General features: G+C 41.1%; 1 protein-coding gene across 1 annotated transcript; it reads right to left on the bottom strand.

The window, feature by feature from the left end:
• Positions 1–5,234: 5,234 nt before the first annotated feature.
• LOC114934644 (leucine-rich repeat, immunoglobulin-like domain and transmembrane domain-containing protein 2) lies at positions 5,235–17,059 on the bottom strand. Its single transcript, XM_029307336.2, has one exon. The coding sequence runs from the start codon at positions 16,300–16,302 to the stop codon at positions 14,389–14,391; it is 1,914 nt and encodes a 637-aa protein (XP_029163169.1). The 5' UTR covers positions 16,303–17,059; the 3' UTR covers positions 5,235–14,388.
• Between the last annotated feature and the right edge of the window lie 1,800 nt (positions 17,060–18,859).

The raw sequence follows: 18,859 nt of genomic DNA on the forward strand, positions 1-18,859 counted from the left end.
GTAAAATAATTTTGCATATTTTTTACAATGATAAAAATTTATTTTCGACGATGAAAGACATTCCTTCGCTAAGAAATCGATTCATTTATTTATGGCAATCGTATATAATTAGCCGAATAATACACTGAACCTAAAATTAATTTAGTAGTCAATTAAGCCCGGGTCCTATCTTTAAAATCCAATATTTGTCCTCGAGATTAGGGGCAAGAGTATAGGTATAAGAATGGAAATTGACCTTAATGCGCGGGTCATTTAGCGCCACTGTTTACTCATCTGATCATTTAGGTAATTAATGCGTATCATATATTTTTGGCATGGGCGAACACTTTGTGAGCTAACTAATAGTGAACAACTTTATGTAAAATAAATTCGCTGTGCGAAAAAAAATGGCCTTGACACGCTCGAATAAGTTTTGATCGATATTGCCGTGTAAGTTTCGTCTCTTAAATTGGTTTCGAAGCGCAAACTTTATCGTATCGCGCGGATTCGCGGGTTTTGTGAGTGACCCAGAAGAGGCTAAGGTATTTAGAAGGGTATATACACGCGGCGTCTGTACGATAGCACAGCAAACCGCAGCGTTTGCCAATTAACGATATACTCAAACTTAGCGCTCAAAAACTCCGGCGGTTTTACTCGAGATTTAATTGCAGCCGGTGCTCCAGGCTTATCCGAACGGTTCAGAAAGCGAGTTCTTCGCGAGTTGACGCGATATCTTCGATCGCGAATCGGGTCTATACAAGACCTCGCGAACCTCCTCTCGCGCGGATTATTTTTACTTAACGCGGGAATTGTGAAACATACGCGAATATATATTTTAATTGGACAATAAAATACGGAAGTTAGAGAGGAGTCTCTTCTCTCTCTCTCTCTCTCTCTTTCGCGAAAGGGAGCTAACGCCCGTTAAATTTTTCTTCCCTTTTTTTCCTCTCTCTCGTTTTCCCATTTTTCTTTCTCCTTTTTCTCGCACATCGCGATGCCGAGCGCACGCGCGTTTAATAAAATGAATATCGCTCTCCGAGGATAACCGCGGCCGGGCGGCGCGGGTCCGAAATTAAAAGCAAAACGCGCTGGAGAACGCGATATTTCAAGAACAGACCCATGGGTAATTGCACCAAGTAAATTCGAGGTAAAGATAGAGCTTAGCACGAGAGAGCGTGAAAAAGAGCGGCGCGCGTAAACAATAATGGCCAGTCGCTCGTATCTAATTAAGATGAGATCCGAGCGATTGATCGAGAATAAGTAGCAACGAGGGAGATTCAAAATATGAGAGAGACTGAGCCAATGTTCCAAAAATTTCCAAATCTATTTATTATTATTTCTTAAAAAGTTGTGTGTTTTATCTCTATCAAATATTTTAATTATAAATCATAATTTTTTTATTATTATATGTCATGTAAATGAGAAGATAAAAATTCATTATATACTTATATAATAATAAAAAAAAAAAAAAACAGATTTATCATAAAATATTGATGCGAAGAATATTTAAAAATTCATATTAGCATAAGAAATGTATGTACATATCTCTAGATAACGTGGACGTAAATGCATTGCGTGTTATCCCTGAAGAATTCCTAAAATATACGGGACGGGAAAATTTGCAGCCGACGCAATAGCTCACGGTTACGTTATAAAGACCGTTCCGATACGCATTTTCGAGCTCTGCGGCTGAATCCGTGATTATTATTCGGGAAAATAACATGACGTTTTTTTCTTCCCCGTTTGTTAATTCGCGGTGTGCACACGCGTGTTTACCCTTGACAGCTAGGCCGTATGCTAAAGCGTAATAACGCCTTTTTTCGAGATGCTCCTCGAAGTGTGCATCCTCGACGCATAGAAACGACCCGGCATATGCATTTTTTCCCCTGCATATCTCGCTGCGAAATTGAAATTGCTGCCAAGATCCGCCGGTATAATGGCGGAGCGCGGGCTCAAATTAAAAAAGCGATTAGAATATAACAGATATATATAATACAGAATATTTGCGACAGTTATTATGATTTTAATTTTGTGGCCATAATTCGAGAAGATAAATTAATAAAAAATTGAATTAAATAATTGAGTAACACGTTTTCTTCACGGATGTGCAAAAAAATTTATTTTATAATCTATCGATGCTCTCGCAGTTTTGCTTCGCGATATATATAATATTTATTGCGAGATAAGCGATAATAATTGCACTTGAATTTTATGGTCATAATTCAAGAAGATAAATTAATAAAAAATTGCATTAAATAATTAAGATACGTAACACGTTTTCTTCACGGATGTGCAAAAACATTTATTTTTCAATCTATCGATGCTCTCGCAGTTTGCTTCGCGATATATATAATATTTATTGCGAGATAAGCGATATTAATTGCGCTTGAATTTTATGGTTATAATTCAAGAATATAAATTAATGAAAAATTGCATTAAATAATTAAGATACGTAACACGTTTTCTTCACGGATGTGCAAAAAAATTTATTTTTCAATCTATCGATGCTCTCGCAGTTTGCTTCGCGATATATATAATATTTATTGCGAGATAAGCGATAATAATTGCGCTTGAATTTTATGGTCATAATTCAAGAATATAAATTAATGAAAAATTGCATTAAATAATTAAGATACGTAACACGTTTTCTTAACGTATGTGTGAAAGAAATATTTTTGTATAATCTTTTGCTTGGCGGTATGTACATATATTTACTGCGAGATGAAGCGATATTAACCGCGCTATTGGGACGTTTCTCTCATATGACGCAAGTACAAATATAATATATAACGATATGAGGACAACAATATTGCGGTTAACACCAGAAACAATAGCTTCCCCGTCTCGTATACGTAGATAACGGTATTTCTCCTAACACACGCGATCGATACCCGATACATCACACAGTAGTAGAGAAAATAATAACCGATTGCCCTTTCAAACGATATTGTTTTTTTTCCTCCTTTCTCCCTCTCCCTTTCTCTTCCCCCATCGTCGCACAATGCAGTACCAGCTTTTATAGCCGTCGTGTTATTTCACTCGAAAAAAACGTAGATATGCACGCACGATACGGTTAAATTCAGGGCTAAAAACACGCGCATTTGTGCCGACAACGCGTTCATCCAGTTAAAGGTACACATATATGGATGAAGAATAACTCTTCACCACCCCGTATCAAGATCGGGAGCAAAGAAGAGTGGGAATGGGTGAGACCAGGGGGTTGAAGGGCGGGAAAGGGCGGAGAGAGAGCATCATGCGGATATATTGATTTTTTGTTACAAATAGAAACGCGCGCGGGACAGACGGCGCAGATAGAATGATACCAATCAAGGCATTGTTGCTATAACGCGATTGTTGGATATGAAATTTCAGAATGCAACGCCCGTGTCGCAGAATGCAATTCGGCCGTTCAGGGTTTCAATCAGGCCGCGTCGTTTTCGACCAGGAATCCGCCGCATCGTCGCGCGTTTTCTTGCCGATCATTTCCTTAAAATCCCAGCAAACACCGATATATAATTGTTACATTGTTATAATAAAACGGAATATAACAGGTAATATAACGTGTACGTTACATGTAACATCCATGTTAGTTGTAATTTCCCACTCGTAGATGTAACATTTTAATATAACATATATTACATTGTATAGTTATATTGTAATTATGTACCAAATAGCACATTGATGTATTGATAAGTCAGTGCTATCTTGGGATATAATGACAATATAATTACAATGTAATATATGTAATATTAAAAATGTTACATCTATGAGTGGGAAATTACAACTAACATATACGTTACATGTAACATGCTTAAGTATATAACATTTATATACTGTGTTTGCTGGGATCAATCCACTTTAGCCCATTCAGATTCTGCCGATAAAATCGATTACAAATTGTGTGTATGCTAATTTGAATTATTCCAAAATTATCCCGGCGCACACGCGCATTTTTCTATTTTTGCGCATAAATTGGTAGATTGAACAATAATAATGAACAATTCAAAAGTATGATTAACGTAATCAGAATTGTAGATAGAAATTTCGAATCTCTAGATTTCCCAGTCTGACATTTCCTTTATTCATCAATTCTCTCTATATCGCTCCTCTTTCGTTATCTTCACACATATCAAACTATATTGGACGTATCCCTCTCTTCATGTATTACTCTTCGTATATTCTATGCTGCGAGATACTTTCCAATTGAATTTGCACGCGCGATCCTTTCACATGATGTATATATGACGCGAGAGCCATCATAATTTCTCACTTTGACAAATGCAAGCGAATCGATCTGACACGAGATGACCCTCTTTCTATTGATAAAGTGCCGCTTATAATAATGACGGATTGGGGATTTCTCCTCGTCAAACGTCAAGAGCACCATCGTCCTGCCTGTCTTCGATCTATCTCACCTCCTCATTCCGGGAGTTTGTTTGACAGTCGCTTGAAATCTCATGGTCGTCGGTTCGCCCGTTCCCTCGTTCAATTCCTCTTTTTTAATGCCAATGAATAAACGCAATGATGAGAATAACGAGACATATCAGGAAAATGCGGACATTCACGGTTATTAACGCGATATAGAAAATAAATACACAAAAATAACTGCAACGTTAAATCTTCGATAAATATTTATGATGTACAGAAAATGTAACACAAAATTGTTGAAATTTCCCTCTTTTTCGACATACCTGCATAATAATATTTTACAATTTATAAAATTATTTTTAATAATATAGAATATTTATAATCGCCTGTCAATGGAAATAAATATCCGTAGAAGCATAATCGGTTAAATTCTAAAAATAAGAACAGTGAAACATTAATATTTTTGTAAGACACAAAAACGAGTTATAAATGTTTGCTGCATTTTAAATCCTTTCGTTCAATACATTTAAGTCGGTTAATAGTCGAGTATCCATTTTTAGATACGAATAAAAATAAACGTACTTCAAAATTTTCATATTGGCTGAACAAGAATCTAAAATAAATTTGACTTTTATTTTTATTTCAATACTTGATATAAATTTTTTTAATATTTATTTATAAAATTTTATGAATAAATATTTTATATATATAAATTGTATTAATACATTTATAAATCGAAAGTTTGCTCTTTATTTTAATTTTACTTTTAGTTTTTTAGAGATAAAATTGTACTTTGCTTTTATTGATTGTGCACTTTTTCATCTTTAGAAACAACCCTCTTGCGCAATATATAAATATAAACTTATAAGGTAGAAAGAACAAAACCATTTCGATCGAAAAGAATTTTATTTCGACAACTGTCGTTATAGCACATGATTTTACCGTACATGTGAGTATGACAGCGTATCTTTTACACGCGCCCTTTCTCTCTCTCTCTCTCTCTCTCTCTCTCTCTCACTCACCCTCTCTCTCTCTCTCTCTCATTCTATCTTTCACTCTCTCTTTTTTTCTCTTCATTCTTTCTTCTTTTTATTAATAATCTCCGTCTTTGTGAACGGTATTCTGCTCTATTATGTATACCTTCAAAAAAGTGTGTAATTGGAAATATAGATACGTCTATGCCCTCTAAACGGTCGCAATCGTATGCATGCTCCTCGTCTCTCACATTCTCTCTCTCGTAAAATAAAAGAAATATTTCTATATACTTTTTTCTCGTTTATTTTTCTTATTCGTCGTCATACACCACGCCGTTAGACGGATTCTTCCTGCAACACTAAATTACACATTTGTACATCGTTAACATCCTTAAAAGTGATCGCCCCCATTTGGCGGGCTTGTCTTAAGGGTCGTAAACTAGGTCCGATTCCTTACGTACACACGAGCGCTCGATCTATACGCAAATCACACACACATACACGCACATACGTACACATGATGCACAATGAAAATGTGTGTACACGCGCGCACGCAGGATATACAATAACATTCTCTGCTCACTTTTTAAGGTTGCCAACCAATCGCGTCGATTCTCTGGTCCGAAGACAAATTCAAACATTTCTTTTAATTCGAACTTTATTCGCGCAGTAACAAAATTCGTTCCGAACTAGGATGCTTCGAAACTACTTAGATATGTAGCTATATGGATATGTGTGTGAACATATGGATATGCGAGAAATGTATAAAAATTCCAAGCCCAAAGAGATTCACATTTCGTTTCTCGAATCTAAAGACTTTGTAAAACAATCTCGTTGGCAACTCCATCGCTTTCACCGCGATATTTTCGGGATATTTACGTTTCTTCCTTCCAACATCTGATTTTCCAGCTTTTTTCTTTAAATCTGATATACATATGTATGTCGCGACGATACGTACAAGTGTATGTGATATATCTTTTCGACTGAGCGCATATGTACGCAATACTATTGTTTCAAACAATAGCTTCTCGACACCTCACGCATCGGGCCGTATCTTCCTATCATTAAAACTGAAATTGTTTTATTGTCCGCAATAGAAGCGTAAATATGCGCTCTCGCGTTCTCAGCGCTTCAAACCTATACGATAAAGGATATAAAATTGATAGAGGGATTAGAAAATCCGAGATGTCCATTTCGAGGTGATAAAAATGGCCGCGTGCCATTAGACTGTTTAGAGTACACACGAGGTCTATTAACAGAACCAACAATCTGTGATGAAGATTTTTTTCTCTCGCAGGATTCGCGTGCTCGAGTCGTTTGTTGGAACGAACGCTTAAAGACTCGCTCATTAATGTTATTACTAGCGTTAACACGGAGCACATAGCCAGTTATGAATACCGTGGCAATGCGGTAGCACGCAGTCTAATTGTACAAAGTGCAGTTTGTAAGGTCGGAATCGGCGCATTATGTCGGTGCGTATCTCGAAGCCTTTTCTTGCGTGCTTAGGAGCGCCAGATTTTCTTTTTCCGAAAAAGAAAAATCAACGTGCACACACTCATATTTATTCTCAGAGAGTACAAGCTTTTATTTCAAAGTTTTCTTTTCTCTCTTATTCTTCTTTGAAATATGTAATTGCAAAATTAAAGAAATCGAATTAGATGCGAGATACAACTTTCCGATTCTTCTTTCCGATAAACTAGAGTAATCTATAGAGGATACTTACAAAATTTCTGGCAACCCTATCCATACCTGAGTACTTGTATCCGAATTCAGATACCTTCATTCAATAACGCATTTGATAATATGACGCAGATTTATGTAGATTATTTACGCGCTTGGCTGTTTATATAATTAGATATGTTAAATATATTAATGGAGATATGCTTATAATTTCTTTTTAACAATCGGAGAAAATGACATCGCGCATTGTGAATGAAATTAACTCTTAAAATCATTGTACATATCTGGCAGTCAGTGTTTAGAATTGATTTAAAGATCTTAAGATGTGATTTAAATACCGTAAGACGCGAATCGTAGTTTAAGATTAAAGAATACATTCTTTTTGAAAAATTCTACATCATCCTTTTGCTTTTAAAGTTTCTTTGGCAGTTTTCTGATTAATGAACATTTTTCTAATTAAAAAAAAATGTCTCGGAGATTATAAGAGTTAATCTCGCTTTTTTTTTATTCAGATATAAAATTAACAATACGGCGTACTATTAATATATATATATAATATAACAATAATTAATTTATTGCGCGTATCTCGGATTTGTAAAAAAAATGCTTATCAATCACATGATTTGTGTGTGAAGTTATTCCAAGCAAGTTCCCTTTTCTGTATCTATCGTTCATCTTACTACTTCTCATATCATATACTTGTCATACTATGTTATATTATCAGGCGCGCCATTAATATAATTCATGATTAGTTTATCTCGCAGCGCTTAATTGTGTCTCTATCATAATGTAAGTCACGATATTGCCTGTATACAAAACTCCACGAATCCGATAAAATTAACGCTTTGTCCTTTAATCTGTCTTACTTTCTCTCTTTTCTCTCGCTCTCACACATACATACACACTCGTCCTATTTATCGTTTCAATTTAAAATACTTCTCGGTCAATTGGTAGTTATTAAGATTTATTGTTGCCAATTGTTAAAAACAAGTGTAACATTTGTTCGTTACATCATATACATATGTGCAACAACAGGAAACGCCATCGAGAAAATGTATCTCCATTCACTGATAATAATGACCCGTAATAACAGATGTAATCTTTGGTCTAGATAATAAAGCTATAAAGCCCCTTTTTCGGCCATACATTAATAAGAAACATTAAAACATTATATATAACAATTTTTTATATAAACTTTAATTCAAAATATTTATGGGATGAAATACACACACACACATACATATATATATATATATATATATATATATATATATATATATATATATAATATATAGCTATATAAAATTTTTATCTGATTTATTTTACTTTTTTTTAAGGGCTCGGAATATCTCGTCTTGGGTTGAAAATGTTCTAAATCCGCCGCTGCACATAACATTATGTTAATGCGTGTATAAGGTTCCGAAGAGATACGAAAATTCGAGGTGTGTAAATTTTACGAAAACCCGACGTCGAACCGTTGTGGTCGCGAAAGCATATTTTCACGCCAGGAGCGAAGCACGGAGCTTCTCCTGGCAAGGAAAATTACCTTAAGAAGTGAGAAAATATGTGTACAGGGTTGTTTGCGCTCGTCTCGGGTAGCGCCACATCCCTCTTTCGGCAGTGTTTCAAATATATTTTCTCATGAAAATATGCAGACACGTATAGCCGCGATATTATCGATACTCTGAAATGAGAACGACCGATGTCACAATGTCGTTTGTAAAAAAAAAAAGGGAAAAAGAATTATATGTATATAATATATACGTTCGCGCGTATATTTGAATTTAAAATATATTATCTCTATAAATGGAACGCGCGATATCTCGATGGATAACGAAACTTTCGCTTAAATATTTTTTTCATTGAGTTTTATCTTACTAAAATTTGGAGAGAGAATCAACGAGAGAGATTTAAGAGATCTTATTTGCCACACACAAGTATATAGAAATATTGAAAATTAAAAAGTAACTTTATACACATGTGTATATGTTTACTCATATTTTATTTAGCATTAAATGCATTTTAATTTATTTCAAGTTATTGTGCAATCATAATATTGAAATCAATTGATTGTAAATTAAGTGGATTATATAGAGAAAATACAGCACAAAATATGTGAAATTTTAATGTTAGTCTAATATACGTGCGAAATAACACGCGCGCACATGGAAATGTTGGACATAATTTAAATAAATTATTTGATAAGTTACATTCTCATTAGCAAATATAATCGTTATGCTTGTGTAGCAAGTCGTCACTCGACTGTTTCATGACGAAAGTTTCGTTTCACGCAATATTGCACGCCATGTGTCAGTAACTAATTACACGATCGTTTGTTTTTTAGAGAGACTGCCAGAAAATAAATTCGGGGCAACGATTCTCCTTACGCTGACTTAAATCGATAATTTAGGAAAGTCAAAACCCAAACACACCGCACCGAGCTTATAAAGCAGCATTATTCCGCGTGTGCACTTGCTAAGTTTTATTATCGAGTCATTCTCAGAATGCCGAACTTTCGAGAGAACAACCAATAAAAGACCGCTCTCAATTCTACGATCGGGGATTTGTTGTTGTAAAAATAATTCTCACGTTATTCTCTTGCAAAAAAAAAAAATTAAACCAAATTTTCAAGCAAATATACAAAAAATTGTAAAATATTTATTGTCCGCTGCGTGAAATAGAGCATGTAATACGTATATTTTTCGCGCATTGATTTTTCATAACTACTTTCAAATCTCAATTTCATAAGCACGTGACAAAAATATTGCGATCGATTGTATATAGTTTCTCATCGATGAATTGTCTCGTCAAATTAGGCACCGCTCGATACGCATTTTGCAGAAATTTTTGTTGAGTATAGCGTCGTCATATTTCGCGTGATCGATTACACCCCGAAGATTCGCACTGTTTTGACAGCATGTCACAATTAATATATCGTCATATTTCCTTGATCAATATAACTCGTACGTCGAGTCCGCATAAGCTTGAAACCTTATAGTCGCTGCATAGACAACGACTGTATATCGTTGCGTATATTGAACCGGCATGCGGCGTTTTGCAGCGGCTAGTTATGTGCCACGTCGATCGAGAGGTATATATATAAAAAAAGAAAGCTCGTGGAAATCAGATGTAAAGACTCGACTTGCACGCAACAGTTGACTCTTGGCTGCTTTGAGCGATCGACACATGCCGACATATACGCGAGAATGCTTGAATTTAAAAAAAAAACACACATTTAAAAAAAAGTGACATTTTTGTCAATTTGCATTTTATCGCGACTCTACAAATATAAATCTCCGAAACAAGCGAGTTAAGTTTAACTTCAAGTTTGATAAGAGACAACAATGTCCGCAAACGGATAGACTCGACAAATTCAAATTGTATGATTCTTTTTTTGAATGTCACGTATGAATGAAACTGTGCATGTACAAGTTTTAAACGAAATTTTTTTCCAGAGACGAATTCGGTTCGCACAGATTAACGAACGGATCACAACGAACGATAGATAGGATTGAGCAACAGCGCATTCTTCAAATTGAAATTGTTACGAAACAAAAGTATCGACAAGAATAAAAAAAGAAAAATAAATAGTATTTTGCAGTTTGTTTGGGCGTCCGATAAGATAACGATTAAATAACAAGTCATAGGCAAACAAAGAAACGAAAAAAAATTAAACTCCGTTAATTAAATTAAAATATTAACAAAATAAGATGTCAACAATATATCAAACAAAATTCTTGATTATATATATATATATAATATTAATATTGAACTCGTGTCTGTACGAAAATAGCAGCCGATTCATTTGAAAGCAACGTGATTGTTATTTTTCGCATCCCTATAAACTTTTTCTTCGTTATTTGAGAGACCGGTTAATTACCGTGACTTTTAATTGCAGGCAGTGAAATTGTTAGATAGAAAAATCTCGTGTCTGTGTGTAACTATTTTCAGAATATTTATTATAACCGTATACCAGGACTCGTGTATAATCAACGTGTTGTTTGCTTTCTCTTTTGTCGGCTCTATACATATATATATTCATCCCCATCTTTCTAGATGCAAGAATCAATGCAAATGTCCGGACTAGTCATCCTGTATGTATATGCGATCGTTCGGAGTGACCGCGTTTCGGGGCGCTGTTTTTCCTTTTTTTTTTTTTTAGATATGTCGGATATGGTTCGAGATCATTGAGCAGAGAAAACCGGTCGTGCACCGCGCGATGCACTATGGAGCAAAATCGGCGACAAACGCAAAAATGGCTGAATCGCGCGCGCTATCTCGACCGGATGTTTTTTTTTTTTTTTTTTCGACAAACTGAGAACGCGTACGCGCATTTGACACGGAGAAAACATATATCCACATACACGCATACACGCGCCGCACGGGTACATGCTTATATACGGCATACAAAATGAACGCACGTCGACATACTTTAGATAGCGATCGAACGAAACTCGCAACTGGCGCGGTTTTGACTTATAGTCAGATCGGATTAATTCGCTTCCTCGCAAGGGGATGTAAAAAAAAAATTCCTCTGCAAGTTGGCGTTTAAAAAATTGACTTTAATTAAATTGGTCAGTGTCGAAAAATATAACCAATTTTTAATCAATCAGATAGAGAAATTAATCATTTTTTTCTTTAAAAAATATGGGTTCTTTTTTTTAAATTTGTATAATATTATATAATCTAGTAAAAAATGTTTTAAACTAAAAATTAAAATTAAAGTTTCAGCAGTTTTTTTTACAAAATTAATTTGCTTTTTATAGAAATTCTTTAGAGAGCACGCTATATTAATAATTGTGTCAGATTTCATTACGGTACTAAAGTTATTCAATTTGGCGCAGTTATTTCTAATGAAAGCACTGTAATCCGATTTGACAGATTCATCGTCGAATGCATGGATCGACAAAGACTCACTTAGACAAGACGCTACGTTAAGACGCATAACTCAGCCAATCAATCGCGAAATTCAACTTTAGTGATTGAGCAATAGTATACATTCGTCCGTGATTGATTTATGAGTTTATCACACAGTCTTATATAATTGATTCTGATGGATCTGCTGCGTGTAATAGACAAACGAGATCGAAATGTACAAACATTACTGGATTATTGTTCACAACTACACGCACTTTTAGAAACAATAATCTCCATTAGAAAAACTTTAATCTTTAAAACGTTATAAATGTCATTGAATTGATATCGATCTACTGTCTGAATTTTTCATAAAAACGAGTATTTTTTATCAGTGATAACAATATTATACTAATAAATAACGAAAACAATTGTCATGCATTACAAAGTATTGGTAAAAAAAAAACCATTACTAAATTGTATTAAATTAAATAAAAAAATTGTCAGGCGGTTTTTATTTACACAGAATAACATCGGAAAAAGTGGATTCGCTCGAAAGCATTGCAAATTTAATCTCGCGTATTCGACAAAAATTGAGATCATCCGCCAACAAGCCACGATCGCGATCAAATTGGGAAACGTGTCATTGTGAGTATGAATCCAGAGCAGCATCCTCCCCGTTTATCTATCTCGATCGTTCTCTCGCGAGGTTTCGTCTCGGACACGAAGAGCCACTCGAAGCAACAATATAGGCTCGCCGCGCCGGTCCGTAATCGTGTGAGTTTGTCGACCGAGGCTTCGAGGGATGATTCAACGTGGCCACCTTCCGATCGAGAGGGCAGTTTGCCAAAACGCGCGAGTTTCCCGTCCGGCCGAATAAATGATATCCATCGTAACCACTCCTTTTTCTCTCCTTATCTTTTTTTTTTTTTTACCGAATTGACTAGAAAAAATCCGCGAGATACCTTCTTAGCTTGAATAAGCGTCACTCTCTTCTCACTTCCTATTAAATCTACGCGTCATTCGCTCGTCGCAGTCTCGTCACTTATCATCTCAAGGGAGGGGAGGAGTCATCTAACGCATTTTATCCCGGTTGATCTTACGGAAATCTCCGACATTGCGGCTTAGCTATGATACAAATGTATTAACCCGTCGATATTGTGTACTGCACGACCGTCGAGACAATGACGTGACCGGCGTAGCGTATCACTTCCTCGTCTCTGACTCGGTGCACGTCGTGTGTATGCACTTCCTGTATGCACTCTGCCTGTGTGCGTGTTACACGCGAGACATCGCTATCGGTGACGACGACTTCCGGTCAATCGATCGATGCAATCTCTCTCTTTCTCTCTCTCTCTCTCTCTCTCTCTCTCGCATTGTCGCATTATATACAGAGTGCTCCAGTGAGAAAAAAGTCGAAAGTTTGTGAGAGTCGATGGTGTCAATTTCGTTCCAAATTAAACAATTGTATTAATAAACGTACATTTAATTTGGAAAGATTATTGCACATCGCAGGTGGAATTTCCATTGCAAACTTGAAGATGCATATCGTTTCTTAATCATGTAAAAATTTATCGTCAGTCACAATATTTATATGTTCTTAAGAGTAGATTCTTTGGATATAGAAAGCTTAATTATTCAGACTGTTTAATTATTGACAGGGGATAAACAAGCAATATTTTGTTTAAATTTTCTAAATATTAGCCGTTTTTCTCGGAGCATCCTGTACAAAAACTAACATCCCCGCGATAGAGGTACGTACGTATATCCGAATAAACGGAACCGAATATCTACCAGCTGATCGCACCACGTACTTTGAATGACGCACACAAGATTATGTCATCAACTATCATGCACACAATGGGGCCGACCGCTTTGAAGAGCCGCATCATCATAAACAACGCAGGTATACGAGAGTAAAACGGCCAGACTCTTCGAGAGAGAGGAACCGGTTGTTGTTTCTGTCGCGTCTCGAAGGTCGTGTTAATCGCACGCGATGACCCTAAATAATACAGTTGATTCGGGGATCGAACGAACAGACGTAATCCTCGACGATACGCCTAACATATTCGACTCGTAATTCCTTATTTCTAACCACCTTTAGCGATGGGTTCCAAAGGGTATCGCTCGTCTACCGGTACCGTACGATATTGTATCATACCTTCCTGATTGCAGGGCTGATTCGTATCACTGATTAGATGGTACCGGGTAATACCTGGTTGGTTGGGTAAAATACTGTACCTCCGATTATCCACGTACGTACGTGAAGAACCGAGTTCGCGCACGATAATGGCGCGGGTTTTCTCGGTCATCGTCAACACTATGGTCGCGAGATCACACTCGATTCGTCCGACACACATTCTTGGCTCCTGCCGTTCACTACCGCCCGTCCGGCACTCGCGAGGACGATTTATCTTTTCCTTTTTTTCTTTTGCTATTATTTCTCCTTTCAGCAATCGGTGTCGTCCTCCTGATGCCTCCTACGAAGTTCCAGGTAACGGTGCCGGGCGTCGCAGTAATGAAGTAGCGGTACCTAGACGTCGGTGCCGGTGCCCTCCTGGTAGCCCTCGTCGGGCGAGCTGCGCGTGGATCCTAGGACGCGTTTCAGCGCCGAGACCGGCGGCAGCACCGGGACGCCCTTCTGCCAGACCCGCATTTGCTTCGCGCCGGGTGGGAACTGCTCGACGATCGGCGCCGTCACCACCGCAAGCTGCTCCTTCGACGAAGGATACGCGACCACCGGGACGGCGGACGTCCTGCCGCAGGTGGTGTCCCTGGCCTCCCACAGGCAGCTGGAGTAGAGCATCTTCCCGGCGTCGTCCATCGTCGTCCCGACGCGGCTGTAATCGGCGACCCCGTAAGACGCGAGGTCCTCGGCGGAGCCGCGCCGGGTGTCCCTGATCAGATCCGGATTATCGATCGGCATCAGGGACGTCGTGGACGAGAAACAGCCGGCGCCCGGGATCGCCGCCACGGCCGGTTGATTCTGGTCGTCGAAGCGGCTGATGGTGCTGTACTCGGTTTCCTGCACCACGGCTGCCTGAGGTCTCTGCACGTAACTCAGGTGCAACGAGGCGGGCGGTTTCGACTCCAGGGCGAACGACGTCGTCTCGATCTCCTCGTGTTTCCTGCGGGTGGTCGAGGTCGCGGAGGGTGGATTGTTGTCGCCGCCGTTCCCGTTCGCGGTACCGTCGCCCGACGTCGCCTCCATCGGCGCCGACGATTTGACGTCCTTGAGCGGCATTCGTCGCAGACGCACGAATAACACGAGAATGATCATAAGGATGATTAGGATGAGGACGACCAGCGCGGCCGAGATCCCCGCGATCTGGCCCGAGCCTAAAGTCGCCATGCCCGCGGTCCTCAGGGACACGTGCAGGGTGAAGTTGGCCTCGACGCTGCCGGCCCGGTTCTCAGCGACGCAGTAAAACTCGCTCGAGTCCGCCTCCTGAGCGTTGGTGAGGATCAGGGTGCTTTTCTTGCGAAACTGACCCTCCTCGAAGATGAGGATCTTTTGGTAACTGCTGAATGCCGAGTGATTGGTCAACTGCCGACCGTTCCAGTACCATTTGACCTTCGCGGGTGGTATCGCGCTGACCCGGCACTCGATACTAGCGTTCTCGCCAATGGTCGCCTCGGCGTATCGGCTGGCTATCAGCAGAACCGGCCGGCAGGCAAAGTCGTCTATATCGAGGTCGGTGAAGGCACGGTCGAGCAACTGTTGGGGCCCGCGACATACAGGTGCCACGAGGGTCGGCACGTTATGCTTCACGAGCCACATCTTCATTTCGCGTAAATGGCAGTCGCAGGTCCACGGATTGTCGTGCAGCTCGATACTCGTGAGTTTCTTCAACGGCTCGAACGTACCCGGGTGCAAGGTGGACAATTGATTGTTGTTCAGCTTGAGACTCTCGAGCAGCTCGAGTCCGAGGAATCCCTTGGCCTCGATGTCGACGAGCTGCGTGTGCGAGAGATCGAGCTTAACCAGATTCGGCGTGCTCGTGAACGCGTGCTGGCGGATCCTCTCGAGCGGATTGTGCGCGAGCACCAGGTCGCGCAGGAATGGCGTGTCGGTGAAACTCGAACTCGGCACCGCGATCAGCAGATTGTGACTGAGATCGAGCTCGACGAGATTCGTGAGGCCTGCCAGTGCCTCGCCGTCGATCCGATCGATACGGCAATCACGCAAGTAGAGACGCTGCAGATTCGTCAGACGTACGCGGACGAAGATGTTGCTCGGCAGGAGACGGATGTCGTTGCCGCTCATGTCCAGCACCTGGGTCTCCGGATCGATCCAATCCGGTATGCTGGTCAGGGAACGATCCACGCATTCCACCGTGCGCTTCCCGCTCTTCCACTTGCACGAACATTGGTTGGCGCACTTGTCGCCGCTGGCTGTTACCCCGAGCACCGTCACCGCGTACAGCAGGAACACCGAGACTCCCATGATGGATCGTTATTGTCTTCTTCTTTGTCGTCGCAGAAGCGTACACCACAGTTCCGCTTCTCTTTTTCCTTCTCTCTGTCGCGAAACTCACCCGCGTCGCACCTCAGCAACGGCGGATTAGCGTCTTCGTCCGTACGGGAGAGTCTCTTGGGAACGATCTTACGCCCATTTTCTTCGCACTTTGCACTCTTCTTCCTCCTCTTATCTATTTATCACGCCCGAGTCTTCTTTCACTTCTTCTTTCACTGACGAGCACTCCTCTTATACATCTCGCGTACCTCCAAGCTTATACGAACCCACACCACCATTCTCCGGAATCCTTGCTGCGCAGCGTGGCGAATCACGAGAGGGAGCGAAATTGAACGGACCCGTCTCGTCCATTCGTGATACCTTTTCTAGCATCCCTCTAGCGGCTACATATATTCACTTCGCGTTCTTTCGCTCCGAGCACACAGCGCGCTGCTCCGAGTTCGACGAGCCCAAACGACGGCGTCCCGAGGACACGTCTCCCTCGGCTTTTCGATCAGCTCTCCTCTTGTCAAGTATCCATTGGCGGCACCACACGTGCGCATACGCGTACCATATAAGCGTACCATGTACGACGTAACCCAGCGATAGATAGACGGGTCGGGTCGCGTTGTTCTTACGTAAATCTACGTTCGTCAACATGCACCACTCGCGCGCGTCCTCGTCCACGAGAAGCTTCTCCGCCGCGTCTCGTATCGACTGTAACCGCACCACTACTACTACTACTACCAGCGCCAGCACCACCACCACCACCACCACCACCACCAACCACCACCAACCACCACCGCTACCACCGGCCACCAACGCCACCACTCACATCACCGACCGTCGTCGCTGTTACGGAGACACCGCTGACACCCGAATTCTCACGAGGTACCCCGTCGTGCTATCGCTCGAGCGTAACGCTGTTCTCGTTACGCGGGGGCCAACGTACGAAGGGTTCGCGAGAATCTCCCCCGATATAGGGGTTGCTCTCCCCCTCCCTTCTCTCTCTTTCTCGGCCTTCCTCACCCCAGTCCTCGCTTCTTCTATCTTTCGCGCGCGCGCGTTTCCTCGCTCAGGGGAAAAAACTACGGCGACGCCAGCGACGCTCGTCGTCGTCGTTGTTGAAATGCGAGACTGCGAAACGCCCGGCAGCGAAACGGAGAGACACCCTCTCACGCGGCTCTCCTCTCCTCTCGTATCTTCATCTCGCGTCGTCCTCTCCTCCGTATCTATCCCCTTTGCCCACGCCAGGGAGGGAAAACGCCAACGCGAAGTAGGGCGCACCCTTCTTCCGTTCTCGCTACAGGGTGGGTTTCGCGCTTGTAAACGAATCGTTTCGCTTTACGAAGGTTACAGGATCCCGGGAACGTCGAGATTTGGAGCGAGGAAATTTTGATCCAACGTCTTGTCGTGACGCGTTGAAGACTCGAATAAAACAAAGATGTTGGATTAAATTTGTACCAACGGCAATTGGATATATTTAAGGGAGGACTTTATTTTATAACGATTTGGATTTTTCGCGCCACCCTGTATGCGGGGTATATATGTATACAGTGATTCGAGTCTGTACCACCCCTTGTACCCCTCAAGTATGGCGCGCGTACATTCGCAAGCGTCCCGACATCTACCCTCTCTTTCTTGTCGCCACCCTCATATACACTCTCTCTCTCTCCCTTTATATATATATATATACCTAGGGCTACTCTCTCTGTAACAAATCCCCACTTCCAACCCCCGGCGGCGGTGGTCGTGCGCTCTCCGTGGCAAGTCGAAACGGGAGCGTTTCCACCCTCTACCGACGCGACGGTCGAGGGGAGAACCCCACCCTGGTTGGGAGGGTGCTTTCTATCCCTAAACGGGTATGACGAGGGGCGCGCGCGCATATCGCGAACGTGCCTCGGCGCTTTGCGTCTCTTTATCCTCGGGAACTTTCCTTTCTCCCTCGCAACCCCCGTTTTGCCGATCTCGCTGCCGAATCCCGCGCACTCGACATATCGAATGCTATGTCACATACACATACAGCGGGGGAGATATACGGGCTATTTCGCAAAGTGGTTAAATAGCACCGCCAGATTACGGGGCTTGCGGAGGAACGACGTTTTCTGGTCGTCTGGCCCGACTGCGATATCGGTTACGGAGTAGTAGAATTCCACCGTGGAATTCCTTCCGCGTGGCAGAGGCGATTCGGGATCTTCTATAAGGTCCCCGTATTCCAGTCTCGCATACCCGGCTATACTAAACGCGTGCCTATCCAATTCTCCGTATTATACAAATAAGGTTCGATTACCAAGTGGTCCGATTGTCCTTCCGTCCTTTTCAAACTCGGGCCAGAAACTATGTTTACATTCCATCTAAGCGAGGGAAAAATCAGATATTTTCGGTGATGAATCTTCCAAGACGGATATTTTATTCATCATCATTTATCAGAATTGAAAACATCCTAGTCTTTCGTATATCCGCAGACTCGGGTAGCACACTTCTTCAGAGTTGACAGACGTCCTGGGCTCGTAGAGCTTACACTCCAATGGCCACGCTTAGCGCTAAA

Source organism: Nylanderia fulva, unplaced genomic scaffold (assembly GCF_048542155.1).
Source record: "Nylanderia fulva isolate GAGA-0341 unplaced genomic scaffold, ASM4854215v1 Scaffold7, whole genome shotgun sequence".
In the NCBI taxonomy this organism is placed as follows: domain Eukaryota; kingdom Metazoa; phylum Arthropoda; class Insecta; order Hymenoptera; family Formicidae; genus Nylanderia; species Nylanderia fulva.

What these genes read in the sequence shown, in the direction of transcription:
- LOC114934644 (XM_029307336.2), bottom strand. Translation starts at nt 16,302, where the DNA reads ATGGGAGTCTCGGTGTTCCTGCTGTACGCGGTGACGGTGCTCGGGGTA.